The sequence below is a fragment of the Mustelus asterias genome, chromosome 4 (genome assembly GCF_964213995.1).
Source record: "Mustelus asterias chromosome 4, sMusAst1.hap1.1, whole genome shotgun sequence".
NCBI classification, from domain to species: Eukaryota; Metazoa; Chordata; class Chondrichthyes; order Carcharhiniformes; family Triakidae; genus Mustelus; species Mustelus asterias.
The window spans coordinates 49,520,464-49,535,411 of record NC_135804.1 but is presented as its reverse complement, the minus strand read 5'-3'; the positions used below and the strand labels follow the sequence as shown (position 1 = coordinate 49,535,411).

At 40.5% G+C, this 14,948-nt stretch overlaps 1 protein-coding gene across 2 annotated transcripts in view; it reads right to left on the bottom strand.

The window, feature by feature from the left end:
- Positions 1 to 14,948, bottom strand: part of edc4 (enhancer of mRNA decapping 4) — an 80,204-nt gene that overhangs the window by 55,629 nt on the left and 9,627 nt on the right. For both annotated transcript variants that reach the window (XM_078210980.1, XM_078210982.1), the window contains exons 7-11: positions 14,739 to 14,843; positions 13,141 to 13,250; positions 11,443 to 11,526; positions 7,180 to 7,275; positions 5,709 to 5,808 (exon numbers count right to left, since the gene is read on the bottom strand). In XM_078210980.1, coding sequence (XP_078067106.1) covers positions 5,709 to 5,808; positions 7,180 to 7,275; positions 11,443 to 11,526; positions 13,141 to 13,250; positions 14,739 to 14,843 — 495 coding nt within the window. The remainder of the gene's footprint in view (positions 1 to 5,708; positions 5,809 to 7,179; positions 7,276 to 11,442; positions 11,527 to 13,140; positions 13,251 to 14,738; positions 14,844 to 14,948) is intronic.

Below are 14,948 nucleotides of genomic sequence, written 5' to 3'. Positions count from 1 at the left end.
TGAGTGGGGCTATTAACCAGCTAGAGAGCAAGAATTCATAGGAGCTGAGTGGCGCCTATAAACCAAGTAGAATGAAAATTCAGAGGAATTGAGTAGGGATTATAAACCAGCAAGAGAGAGCGAGAATTCAGAGGAGCTGAGAGGTCTAGCTATTGTATAGTCTGTAGCTTCACAGCCAAGAAAAAGTGAGGTGAGACATCACAGAAGTGGGTAGGTGGGTATTTCCTATTTATTGTATCTAAATTAGCATAATTCAATTGGGGCAAGTAGAACATTAATTGAAAGAATAAAAGTACATAAAGGCAGGATGCTTTAGGTTAGAAATTTAATTAAGAAAATAATTAAACCACAGTAAAAATGCAGGGCAGGTTGTGTGTTGCAATTGCAGAATGTGGGAGCTCATGGATGGCAGTATGAACAACAGGAACCACATCTAGTGTCTGCAACTTGAGGGACTTCAGCTCAAAGTAACTGAACTGGAGGTAGAGCTACAGACACTGCAATGCATCAGGGAGGGGAAAAGTTACCTGGACATTTTGTTCTTGAAGGCAGTCACACCGGTGAGACCAAATTAGATTACTTTAGCCTATGGTCAGGAACAGGAGGGTGTGGCTTCAAGTGAGACAGGTTTGGAGACCAAGAAGGTAGAAGTGGGGGAGCCTGAACCCTTGCAATTAGGTTCTTGCAGCTTGAATAGATAAGAGCAGGGACTGCAAGGTGAATGGATAAGCAAACTGACCATTTCACCTTGATACAGGAGGCCATTCAAGTGAGGGGGAGTTATAGGAATATATAGTGGTAGTAGGGGACAGTATAGTCAGGGGCATAGAACAGCTGAGAGTGGGGGGTCTAGAGGCTGTTGCCTGCCCAGTGCCAGGGTTTGGGACATTTGCTCAGAGCTGGCAGTAGGATGGACAGAATCCAATGGTCTTGGTCCACATTGGTACCTATAACAAAGGGAGGACCAGGAAAGTGGCACTGCTTAGAGAGTCTGAGCAGTTAGGGGCTAAATTAAAAAGCATAACCCCAAATGTCATAATCTTTAGATTATTCCTCAAACCAACAAGCAAATTGATGTTGGGCAAATAAGATGAGGCAGTTGAATTTATGACTCAAATGTTGCTGTGGGAGAAATTGATTTTGATTCATTGGGCACTGGCACCAATACTGGGGAAGGTGGGGGCTGTACCATTGAGATGGTCTTCACCTGAACTGAGCCGAGACCAGTGTTCCAGCAAGTAATATAACTAGGGTAGTAAAAGGGGCTTTAAACTAAATAGTGGGGTCAGGGATCACATGAGGGAAGAGATGGTAAATTAAAGGAAGAGAGGGCAAGGCAGCAATAAATGTAATGACAATCAAGAGTATGACAGAGTATATAAAGTTAAGATTGCATGAACAGCTTTTGAAAAAACAGTAAAAAGACAGAACTGGAGACTATATTGGAATGCCTATGGCATTCATCACAAAACACATGAATTGTCAGCTCAAACAGAAATAAACATGACCCATTATCTGTTAGCGACGTGGCTGGAAGGTGATCAATGCTGGGACCTGAACATTCAAGCATACCTGACACAACAGGAGGACAGGAAACTCGGAGGGTGGTGAGATTGCTCTGTTAATTAAGGATGAAATTAGTCCAAAGTGAGATATTAGCTTAGCTCTAAATATCAAAATATGGAATCAATTTGCGTAGAGATAAGAAAAAGCATAGGGAAAAAGTCAATTGTGGGAATAGTTTTATTGATTTCTTAACAGTAAATTTGTTCCCTGTGGCACGGTGGCAGAGTGGTTAGCACAGCTACCTCACAGTGCCAGAGACCTGGGTTCAATTCCAGCCTTGGGTGGCTGTGTAAAGTTTGCACATTCTTATGCCGGCGTGAATTTTCTCCGGGTGCTCTGGCTTCCTCCCACAGTCCAAAGATATGCAGGTTAGATGGATTGGCCATGCTAAATTGACCCTTAGTGTCCCAAGATGTGCAGGTTAGGGGGATTAGTGGAGTAAACAAATGGGATTCCGGGGATAGGGCCTGGGTAAGATGCTCTGTGGGAGAGTCGGTGCAGACTCAATGGGCTGAATGGCCTCCTTCTGCCCGATGTGGAGGTGACGGCATTGGACTGGGGTAAACACAGTAAGAAGTCTCACAACACCAGGTTAAAGTCCAACAGGTTTATTTAGTAGCAAAAGCCGCTAGCTTTCAGAGCGCTGCTCCTTCGTCAGGTGAGTGGGAGTTCTGTTCACAAACAGGGCATATAAAGTCACAAACTCAATTTACAAAATAATGGTTGGAATGCGACTCTTTACAGGTAATCTCTTCTTTTCTTTTAAAACTTGATTACCTGTAAAGACTCACATCCCAACCATTATTTTGTAAATTGAGTTTGTGTCTCTGTATGCCCTGTTTGTGAACAGAACTCCCACTCACCTGACGAAGGAGCAGCGCTCTGAAAGCTAGCGGCTTTTGCTACTAAATAAACCTGTTGAATTTTAACCTGGTGTTGTGACACTTCTTACTCCTTCTGCACTGCAGGGATTCTCTGCTTTTGGACAGAACATTAAGAAATAATAGGAGTTTCTATGAAAAACACTGCAATTATCATGGGTGATTTTAATCTACATGTAGATTGGACGAATGAGATCAGCTGGAAATTCAGGTCAATTTCTTGGAACAGTATGTTCATTCTAAAGCCAACCAGAGAGCAGACTTGTGTCATGCCAACAGAGCATTGCTCCGAATTATGCACAGACATACTGAACTTTTAAATAAGACGTGTTTTTTAAAAAAGGACATGTAAGCAATATTTGTCTGAGACTGCAAAGTAACCACTTGCTGGAATTCCTATGTGGATTATACTCAGTCCAGAAAGAGAGAGCAGAATTTCACACCCTTTTTCAGACAGATATTTCAAAGGAAGAGGTGCAATATAAATTGAACTGAAATCTCCTGTGGAGATAATGGAAGCTGATTACCATCTCAGCAGGAACCATCTCCTGTGTGTTTATATTGCGATGTGGAGATGCCGGCGTTGGACTGGGGTGAACACAGTAAGAGTTTTAACATTTTTGGAGATCCTCTCCACTTGCATGTTTGTGCTTTGCCCCTTCCAGGAATACACAAGAAAAGGGATTAAAAACCAACTATAACTCTGGTCTCTGTGTGCTAGTCTGCTATTCCAGCTCCACTGTGTTAGTGTGTGCTGCGAGGATCACAGCTAAAGAATATCGATTAGACATCCCTGCTGCTTGCAGGTAAAAAGTTTCTATTTGCAGGAAGCAAGTCAAGACAGCAAAGGCACAGTCAAAAAGGAAGCAGGACTCCTTCCAGCTAACCTGCAGAACCAAGAATCTACCCAGCTGCCGAAGTCAGCACTACTGGAATTACCCAATTTAACAGTCGGAAAGATTCACCATCTACTCCTCATGGACAAGCCAAAGACTGCTCTGGGTATTTTTCAGCTTTGGACTCGCTTCTCCTTTCTAATCTCTGTGTATGTTGCGTCTTATTATTTTCTGCTTGCATTTTAGTAATTAATAAATTCACCCTTTCTTTAACTCAAGAAAGCCTGGTTAAATTGGCTCCTTTTAGAACAAATACATTTGGACTGCGAGTAGGTATCCACAAGGGAAATTAGCCACTTTTAAATTAACCTTATTGTGACCAACCAAGGGGGTTGAGTAAAGAAGCAGAGCCAGTTCATCCCTCCTGACCTGGGAGCATAACAATTTGGGGTACCCCATCCGGAATCATAAATCTGGGAACCTCACCCGGGGTATACTTGGTAGTGTACAACGAAGCAGGATTAATTAGTAATCCCACAGTAAAGGAACCTTTAGCTAGTAATGATCACAATATAATTGAATTTTTAGTTTGAGGAAAAAAGCAGGTCTAAGAGTCGTGTTTTAAACTTAAGTGAAGGTTTAAATAAAAGGGTACGGGGATTTTCCGAACAGGTGGAGTGTGGTGACTAGGGGATTTTCACAGCAGGTTCACTGCAGTGTAAATGTAAGCCTGCTTGTGACAGAAATAAATTAACTTTAAAACAGAACAAAGTGAACTGGGAAAATAGGTTATGGGGTAAATCAGTAGAATTGCAGTGGGAGAAGGAAGCATTTCACAACATTCAGCAAAAACCTTTTATGAATCTTTTCAATAACAGTGGATGAGTGGTGGGTTGGGACAGGTGAAAGCACAAATAGAAATAAGGTATTTTGATGATAGAAAGATATGAAATTTGTTGCTCAGCTCAGGGACAAGCAGAATATGGAATGTTTTCAACCTGGGCGAGCAGCTGAGGAGGAGAATGTGATAAAGGGTCAGAGTGTGGTATTCCTGGCAAGGACCAAATCTGACAGCTTCAGTCTTACCAATATTTTGATAGAGTAAGAGTTCTCACTCTCACTTTGTCACCAAATTATTTATCTAGCTATTTGGCAGAAGGTATGCTCGGTAAAAACATTTTGCAGCCAAAACCTGAAAATGCTACAGGATAATGGCAGTAGGTATAAAACAGTAAGAAGTCTCACAACACCAGGTTAAAGTCCAATAGGTTTATTTGGTAGCAGAAGCCACTAGCTTTCGGAGTGCTGCTCCTTCATCAGGTGAGTGGGAGTTCTGTTCACAGCAGGTATAAAAGCCAGGGGAAGAGATTCTGTCGAGGACTACATTAGTGAACACTGAGCGAAGAGTTGGTATGGCAAGCAGGGCAGCGGTAAACAAATGGTGGATGTCACAAAGCAGTGAAGCAGGGTTTGAGGAGGGAAAGGAAAGATAAGTTGGTCAAAACTAAATGCATGGCAAATGATGGACTGGTAGCTGAAGCAAACAAGCACAAATTCTCAACCCTCAGGAAGAAATGGCCTCAAATTTCTCAAATCCAACTTTTAAATTCATTAATACAATACTGAAAATGACATACTGCTCAACATTGAGATTAAAATCTCAGATTCCATTAATGCAATTTAATACCCAACCTGTTAAAAACAGTTGCAAAGGAATGACTTCTCAAAGCAGTATTTTGCTTGAAAATCACACACCATGCCCAAATAGCTTGCCATCGAGTTATAAGTGTGTTTGCTCACTATATATTGCCATTTTACTATCACTTGTTAAGGCCTTTACTCAGTATATATACATTTCCATGAATGCTACCAGCTTTTATTGTTGTGGAAGCATGGGAACACTTTGAAACATTCACTTCCTCCACCACTGGCACTCCATACCAATGGTACAGTACCATCTACAAGATGCATTGCAACTCGCATCCTTCAACATCACCTTCCAGACTCTCAACCTCCACCACCAAGGAGCAAAAAGGCAGTAAATTCATCGGAATACCACCACCCACAAATTCCCTTCCAAATCACAATATCATGACTTGGATTTATATCACCATCACTAGGTCAAATCTTGGGAGTCTCTTCCTAACAACATTGTGGTTGTACCTACTGCAGCAGTTCAAGAAGATGGCTCACCACCACCTTTTGAAGAACAATTAGGGATGGGCAATAAATGCTGGCCTTGCTAGTGACACTCATCCCATGAACGAAATTAAACATTGCCCAATGGAATTTAACCATGAATAAATGAAGGTCTAGTCACTTGACCGATCCCTTCACCTTATGTATGAATCACTAACTAAAATTCATACCACTCAGAAAGAGAACGTTTGTAGAGATAAAATGCAAAAGATTTAAAGAAACTTACTTTTCTCTGTACATCGCTGAGGATTAGGTATTCTGCAGATAGATCCAAGCTGGCTTTCAGACTTGGGCGTACATTGGTGTTAAAAGAGTCAGGCATAAACCTGAAATATATTTTTTAAAAATGATATAACTATGGTGCGATAAACATGATCCCAATCCATCATCAAACTGGAGCATGTGACCCCAAATAACCAAAGAAAATACTGGTACTGCACACAACTCGAGAAAGGGAGAAAAATAATGAAGGAAATGTACTTTAAGCCTAAATTTTATACAAGAAAGATATGGTAAATTTCACAACACCGAAACCTGTAATAGGCAACAGAAAAAGACAAACCTGAAACAAAGGAATACACAAATTAGCACCCAATGCCAAAGCAAGTTTCTCCAACAATCTGTTTGGAGCTGCACATAGAAGGAGGACATTTGAATTATCCACTGTAATATAAACAACTGAAATATAAACAGAGAAACAGCTGCCTGCACCCCTCAACCTGCAATTTGTCCATGGCTAAAGAACAAAGAACAATACAGCACAGGAACAGGCCCTTCGGCCCTCCAAGCCCGCGCCGCTCCCCGGTCCAGGATTGAATCCTGAATCCAGGATCCCCGCCCAATTTTCCAGCCTATCTACATACCAATATCCTATCCACCGAGCTGTCCCCCACAGCTACGATGCTTTGTTCATTACAACCTATTAACTCACCCCCACCCCCCCATTCCAGACCATGTGATCTCCAGGGAGAGGCGAAAACCCAGAGTGAACTATTTGATATTAGCATGCACAAGACTTAAACTTAGAAATGATAGCCTATAGCTGAAGGAACAAAAGATGCAATAAGAAAACAATCCTGAGAGTCTATCTGCCAGATTTGAATAACACTGGGTACCAAGTACAGCATTCAAGTTCTATAGCTGTGAGGCAACATTGTAAACTGTGAATCATAGAATCCCTACAGTACAGAAGGAAGCCGTTCGGCCCATCGAGACTGTACCGACCACAATCCCACCCAGGCCCTATTCCTGTAACCCCACACATTTACCTTGCTAATCCCCCTGACACTAGGGTCAATTTTAGCATGGCCAATCAACCTAACCTGCACATCTTTGGACTGTAGGAGGAAACCGGAGCACCCGGAGGAAACCCACACAGACATGGGGAGAATGTGCAAACTCCACACAGACAGTGACCAGGGCTGGAATCGAACCTGGGTCCCTGGCACTGTGAGGCAGCAGTGCTAACCACTGCCACCCACCGTGGATGTGAATGGTAGCTCCAGTGGGTTAAACTCATTATGGTGAAAGAAATTCGAGGAGGGGCGGGGGGGAATATCACAAAATCATTTCTTAAAATGAAATTGACACTCCAGATATTGACACCTTGATCTGTCAAATTTAGCAACGGGGTGAAGTTAGCATAAATGCAGCTTAAAAACAGGACAGAGTTTAAGCTCAGAAACGGGATTTTGCACCTGATGATCTGTAAACAGGTCCATGACACAGTACACCACATCTTCAGCTCCCTGTTCTGATCCGCGCCAGTGATCAAGAAACGCCAGAAAGGTACACTACAGAACAGAGAAACGGTAAAAAGTTAGCAAGATAAAACTAGAGTCAGCATGTGTCAATACTTAAAAAAATGAACTTGCAGTTATATATCACCGGTCACGATCTCTTTCGAGATATCAAGACAGTCCAATGTGCTTTATGGTGAATGAAATACTTGTTGAAACAAGGTATTAGTGATGTGACACCTTTAAAAAATTGTTTTAATCCAGTGTTTTTTTTTCTTCTCATTCCATTTTATTTGAAAGCTAATGCTTCACATTGCACAACTTGCTTACCTTAGTAGCAAAGTAAAAACACCAGAAGTCAAATAATGTATGCAACCCTGTTGGACTTTAACCTGGTGTTGTGAGACTTCTTACTGTTTTATACCTACTGCCATTATCCTGTAGCATTTTCAGGTTTTGGCTGCAAAATGTTTTTACCGAGCATACCTTCTGCCAAATAGCTAGATAAATAATTTGGTGACAAAGTGAGAGTGAGAACTCTTACTCTATCAAAATATTGGTAAGACTGAAGCTGTCAGATTTGGTCCTTGCCAGGAATACCACACTCTGACCCTTTATCACATTCTCCTCCTCAGCTGCTCGCCCAGGTTGAAAACATTCCATATTCTGCTTGTCCCTGAGCTGAGCAACAAATTTCATATCTTTCTATCATCAAAATACCTTATTTCTATTTGTGCTTTCACCTGTCCCAACCCACCACTCATCCACTGTTATTGAAAAGATTCATAAAAGGTTTTTGCTGAATGTTGTGAAATGCTTCCTTCTCCCACTGCAATTCTACTGATTTACCCCATAACCTATTTTCCCAGTTCACTTTGTTCTGTTTTAAAGTTAATTTATTTCTGTCACAAGCAGGCTTACATTTACACTGCAGTGAACTTGCTGTGAAAATCCCCTAGTCACCACACTCCACCTGTTCGGAAAATCCCCGTACCCTTTTATTTAAACCTTCACTTAAGTTTAAAACACGACTCTTAGACCTGCTTTTTTCCTCAAACTAAAAATTCAATTATATTGTGATCATTACTAGCTAAAGGTTCCTTTACTGTAGGATTACTAATTAATCCTGCTTCGTTGAACACTACCAAGTATACCCCGGGTGAGGTTCCCAGATTTATGATATAGATGATCTGGAGGAGGGGACTGAGTGTAGGGTAACAAAGTTTGCAGACAACACAAAGATAAGTGGAAAAGTGAATCGTGTGGAGGGCGTAGAAGGTCTGCAGAGAGATTTGGACAGGCTGAGTGAGTGGGTGAGGATCTGGCAGATGGAGTATAACGTTAACAAATGCGAGGTTATTCACTTTGGAAGAAATAATAGCAAATTGGATTATCTAAATGGAAAAAAATTACAACATGCTGCTGTGCAGAGGGACCTGGGGGTCCTTGTGCATGAGACGCAAAAACCCAGTCTGCAGGTGCAACAGGTGATCAAGAAGGCAATTGGGATGTTGGCCTATATCGCAAGGGGGATAGAATATAAAAGCAGAGATGTCTTGCTGCATCTGTACAGGGCATTGGTGAGGCCGCAGCTGGAATACTGTGTGCAGTATTAAGAACATAAGAACATAAGAAATAGGAGCAGGAGTAGGCCATCTAGCCCCTCGAGCCTGCCCCGCCATTCAATAAGATCATGGCTGATCTGACGTGGATCAGTACCACTTACCCGCCTGATCCCCATAACCCTTAATTCCCTTACCGCTCAGGAATCCATCCATCCGCGCTTTAAACATATTCAGCGAGGTAGCCTCCACCACCTCAGTGGGCAGAGAATTCCAGAGATTCACCACCCTCTGGGAGAAGAAGTTCCTCCTCAACTCTGTCTTAAACCGACCCCCCTTTATTTTGAGGCTGTGTCCTCTAGTTTTAACTTCCTTACTAAGTGGAAAGAATCTCTCCGCCTCCACCCTATCCAGCCCCCGCATTATTGGTCCACTTATTTGCGGAAGGATATATTGGCCTCGGAGGGAGTGCAGAGAAGGTTCACCAGGTTGATACCAGAGATGAGGGGTGTTGATTATGAGGAGAGACTGAGCAGATTGGGTTTGTACTCGTTGGAATTTAGAAGGCTGAGGGGGGATCTTATAGAGACCTATAAGATAATGAAGGGGCTGGATAGGGTAGAGGTGGAGAGATTCTTTCCACTTCGAAAGGAAAATAGAACTAGAGGGCACAGCCTCAAAATAAAGGGGGGTCAATTTAGGACAGAGTTGAGGAGGAACTTCTCTCAGAGGGTGGTGAATCTCTGGAATTCTCTGCCCACTGAAGTGGTGGAGGCTACCTCGTTGAATATGTTTAAATCACGGATAGATGGATTCCTGATCGGTAAGGGAATTAGGGGTTATAGGGATCAGGCGGGTAATTGGAACTGATCCACTTCAGATCAGCCATGATCTTATTGAATGGCGGGGCAGGCTCGAGGGGCTAGATGGCCTACTCCTGCTCCTATTTCTTATGTTCTTATGTAACCCAATGTACCTTGAACTGCTGATTTCACATAGGTTTTCTCCTTAGGTTTAGTTCAGCTAGACTTTGTCTCTATTATAACAGGTTTGGTTTGCACAAAGAAAGCAGGGTCACAAAATTAACAAATAAATTCTCAAGGCAACATTTCAGAAAACACTTCCCTCATGGTTTTTCGGGCTTTTCTCAAAGGTGCTGTACAGGTATTTCACTATTGCATCACAGCATTTTGGTGTTCTCTGGCCTGACTGCCATTCTGCACATTTTGAATTACTCTGCAGCAGTTCTGGAATCATGGTGACCGGAAGTGGGAATTGGCTTTCCATTAGCAGATTTGGCACCAAACTACATGAGCACCGCTGCAGTTGGGACAGCATTTGAAGTTTTAGGGAGTAAACAACCTTTATCATACAAAGCACTGCAGACCTCAAAGCCTATTTAATGGTATACCATTATGAAAACAGTAACGCTTGTTGCACTAAAAATCTTCCCATACAACAATGCACTCAATGGAGCAAATTTCACAAAAAGGCAGAATTTAATATGCAGCATGATTTAAAACAGCAACCTATGCTAAATCCCACTTAATTTAGTCCAGTCAGTAACACATCTTGTAATGATAGTGGTCTCAGCCAGTTATTTTGTTTATATTGCATAGCAATATTTTGCTGCTGAAGACTGATGCAATGGGTAAAAATCCAAGCAACTTAGACATGAAGCTAGTTGGGCAGTAGTACAAGTCCTTTCAGTCTGATCTCAAGCAAATACTCAAAAGCTTTTAAAGGCAAATTTGCACTTGCTTCTAAAGAAAATTAGTCTTTTGACACGCGAAAATGCTTAAATTTTGCCCATTTTTCCTCCATGATACAATATTTGTAAATAATCTTGCAAATATTTAATAAAGTGAATGCTATAATGTAGAACTTTATCCAATGGTCCATTTCCATAGTTTTTTTGGTGAAATCAATAATTTTCTCCTTTAAAAAAAAGCCTGGCTCAATATTAGTTTAATAAATTGCCAAGTGAGGCAGCTCAATGGAGCTCCAGCACAATGAAAGGATGTGGGTTCAAACCCTGGATTTCCCACAAAGCAGCTCCCAATCTCAGCCACGTTGTCATAGATGGGAGCTGAGCAAAAGCCACGCACGTCTCCAGTAGAGGATTGCAAGGGAGCGGGCAAAGAGGAGAAAAATCACTCCAACCTGCTTTGGGACACTTCCTAGTGGATAGTTCCAAAGTGGCACAAGTTCCAGAGATCTAGAAAGGGGAAATGGGAAGAGATAAAAATACAAATCCCAAAATAGTTTTGCAGTACTGTTTCTAAGTTCTTCCATAGTCACTTAGACAGTCATTATTAAGTCATAAAAATAAAGCTTCATTACTAGTCTGCAAAAAAAGAAAAAAGGGAAGGTCAGGGCAGGTTTTAACGCCGGCTCCACCATTTCAATGACTGGTGAGAGCATAAGCAATAAAAACAAAAACAACTGCTTTAAAATTCAGCATTTTTCGCATCAAGAACAAATGGGTTTAAAATATTGATTGTTCCTGGCGCTACCTATTTTACGGACTAAATTTCAATAAGAAATTGTAGATTCGTTCAGCACATTTCTATACAGTTGCACGTGGTATAGAAAATGCTGTTCGTCTGTCAAATGGAATGCACACTTTTATAGTAACAAAATTGCAATACAAACTTACTCTGGATCCTGCTTTTTGTGATTGTCACAAAAAAGTAGGCATGATAATGGTCTTCCATCATGAGGCTTCCACTCATGAAGACACCTGACAAAAGATCCAAACAGCAAATGAATAGGAAACAAATGAAACAGATGCACTTCAAAAACATGTGACATAACACGAATCATATGAATTTAATAACTGGATAATTCTGAAGGCGGAGAGTGATGAACAGATTCTCAGGTTTCCATTTAAATTATGTATCTCATTTGTATGTATAAAACCCAAGTCAACAGACACAATGAATCCCAACCCTTGATCAGCATTCAGGAATGAAAATTCACTATGGCATCTGGCTAATGAGCTCACTAAAGAAAGCAGATGCACCTTCACCTCTGGAAATTCATGCTTGTAAAATGTTGTCCACTGAAACCTCAGTGGCAGTCCTCTGCAAAGAAGGTTTCAGTGAAAACAACTGGAAAGAGGAAAACAAGTGCTTCCATTTAAGGAATTTCAAAAAAATATTTATGGTAGACATAAAACCGAAACAAAGCCCACATCCCTGTAATAGCTAGCAAATTCCCATACTAACTGCATAAGAAAACAAACGTGCAAGGGCAAGGAGGGTGCAGCCCACATAGGTTACAAAGTAGAAAACAAAAATTTAGCTAGTCCAAAATAATCCAATCTAATATTAAAAGATCAAAGTTAAAATCAGGTTACATAAATTTGATTCAATATTTATACAAGATGATTTGAAAACGCAGCAAGCTTTGCCATCACCCGAATTCAGTACCCTCTCCAAATGTTGCAAAAGGCAAACACCAATCTCACTGTCAAGGAACAAAGTTGATGCCAATACTTCACTTCCAACTGGGAAAGTTGGGTAAATTAGAGATCAAGAGATCAACTCAACTATGCGCAATAATAAGGCAGTATGATCACTGGAAAAAGCTTAATAAAATGTAATCTATGATCCAAACTCAAACTAACACTACCACCTGCTCTAAAGACACAGGACCACACCACAATGTCACTGTTGATTTGAACAGTTTAGTCACTTGTCCCTTCAAGTCCTACAGAAAGAAAAACTTCAGGTAAAAATATGTGAATGTTACCATGCACGAAATTGAACTACAAATTGTAGAAACACTATGGGTTGGTTGAGCTATGCAATTTATTTTGTATAAATACTCATGCAGTTGAAAACATTTTTCCTTTAATGCACCCATGCTGTGCTCAGATCCAAAGCAAGATTACTAAAAATATTAGTAGGATAAAAGACATAATAAATAAAATTAATTGAGCATTCCTCAAAAATGAATATAAACTGATTTTTAATATCAGATTGCTCTGAATATTGCTCTGCCCGTCATGTTCCTCAGTAGCTAAGGCATCATTTCATACAATAGGTTCAAGTGAATGTGTTTTCCATTTTATAACCATGCTGACATTTGTGCTAAAATTAGACTGGCAATTCACACTCCAAGAAGCATAAAAACAAGTCAAAGAATGCTATTTACCACTATTAAACCTCAAAGGTTTTAAGGCAATTAAATATTTGCAGCATCCATCTGTTTAAATGATGGACTTTTCTTTTTGTGATTTCTGGCCTTTACTTCTTTACAACTTTGTTTGCATTTTTAAAACAAATTTAAATTTGCTGAATTTGTTAAATCAAACAATCAACGAGATTTAGCGAAAATTACACATCAGTACCTTGGTTGATCTTGCCCCTCTATGTAGATCTGCCAGAATTTTACATATCCATCATGACTCGCAGTTGCAAGAACAGTTCCATCTGGGGATAATGCACCTTCACTGATTCGCTAGAAAGAAAGACTATTTAGAAATGTTGCTTCAAATGCTGGTTATAACCATTTGCATGTAGAACCCAAAAGCTTTAACAGGTTTTAAACTATGAACATCACAGACAACATTGATGACACAAAGACATCGCCAACAGTGTGGGCGGAAGCATAAAATTACAAAGAGATAGTGATGGATAAAGTGAATGGACAAAACTGTGACAAATTAGTTTCAGCGTAGACAAATGTGAGGTAATCTACTTTGAATTTAAAAGGGATAGATCAAAACATGTGAAACCCAAAATCAATAGAGGTCCAAAGGAGACTTAAAGGTTCAGGCACGAAGATCATTAAAAGGTACAGAAAAAGCAAAAAATTTAACAAAATGCTACCCTTTATATCTAGATGGCTAAAATATAAGAGGCTAGAAGTACACAGCCCTCGCCGTAATATATTTGGCCCTGATAAGACCATATCTTGATTCCTGTGTGCTGTTTTATTCTCCCCATTTCTAAAATTTTGTTCAATCATCTGGAGAGGGTACAGAAACAGGGTGAATGTTTGATCCCAGAACTTGAGGGACTAGCAGATAAGAAATAAAAGCACTGAGCCATTGAAGTGCTTTTGAAATGTAGACACTGTTACCATGTAGAAAACATGGCAGCCAGTTTACACAACACAAGCTCGCACAAATAGCAACGCAATACCGACCACATTTCAAAACAAAATAGGAATATTGGTCAGAATACGGCGGAAAATTCCCTTGCTCTCCCCTTGCAGTGCCATGGGCTGTTGCTCGTCTACCCAAGGGAGAAGATGGGGCGTTGGTTTGACATCTCACCTGATAGACAACACCTCCATCAATGGAGCACTCCCTCAGTACTGCACTGGAGAATCTAATTAGATTTTGCTTGGAGTGGATTGATCCCACAACTTTCAGGCGAGAATGTGATCAACTGAGCCACAGCTGACAATAAAGAGGAACTAGACAAGTTCTGATCAACAAATTGGATTCAGGGTTATTGGAAATACACCAAAGAAAGAATTAGAATGGACCAGTGGCCTTCTCCTGTATGAAACCATTACTATATTCCCTTACCAACCTCTCATCTCTACCTCACTTGCCTCAAGTAAACCTTGATTGTAATCACTGCCCTCATATCTTCTAACAGTTTATAACACTCCTGCTGGTAAGTGCCTTAAAACTTATTACAACATTAAAGATGCTATACAAATGCTAGTTACGTTACTCAAAACGTCTAGAAAAATCATCACAGGAGCGAAGCATCTAAACTTTAATAAAATAGTAATACAAAAATAATGAAAAGTACTCCACTCATGTGTCCCAACTTTTTCTTGCTTTTGTAAGATTTGCCATTGCTAAGCCTGTCACAAAGACGATTAGTAGTCAGAAAGTTAACAGAAATGCTAAATCATTTTGACAAAACTTTCAACATGCAACAGACAAGTTAAATGAATTTATTTTTTTTCATTAAAGACTATACTTACTGCGGTGTGCCCTTTCACAATGATGAAGCCTTCTTTCATAGCTGTTGCTTCAATGGGCCAGACACTATTACTGTTTCTTAGTATATCCAGATCCCAAACTTCAGCCTGCACAAAGTGACAAGTATAAAACATTCAAAAGCTCAAAGAAATGAAAATTCACCCATTCATCAACTCTAATTAGATTAATTTTGTTCTCCCAATGGCTCATTG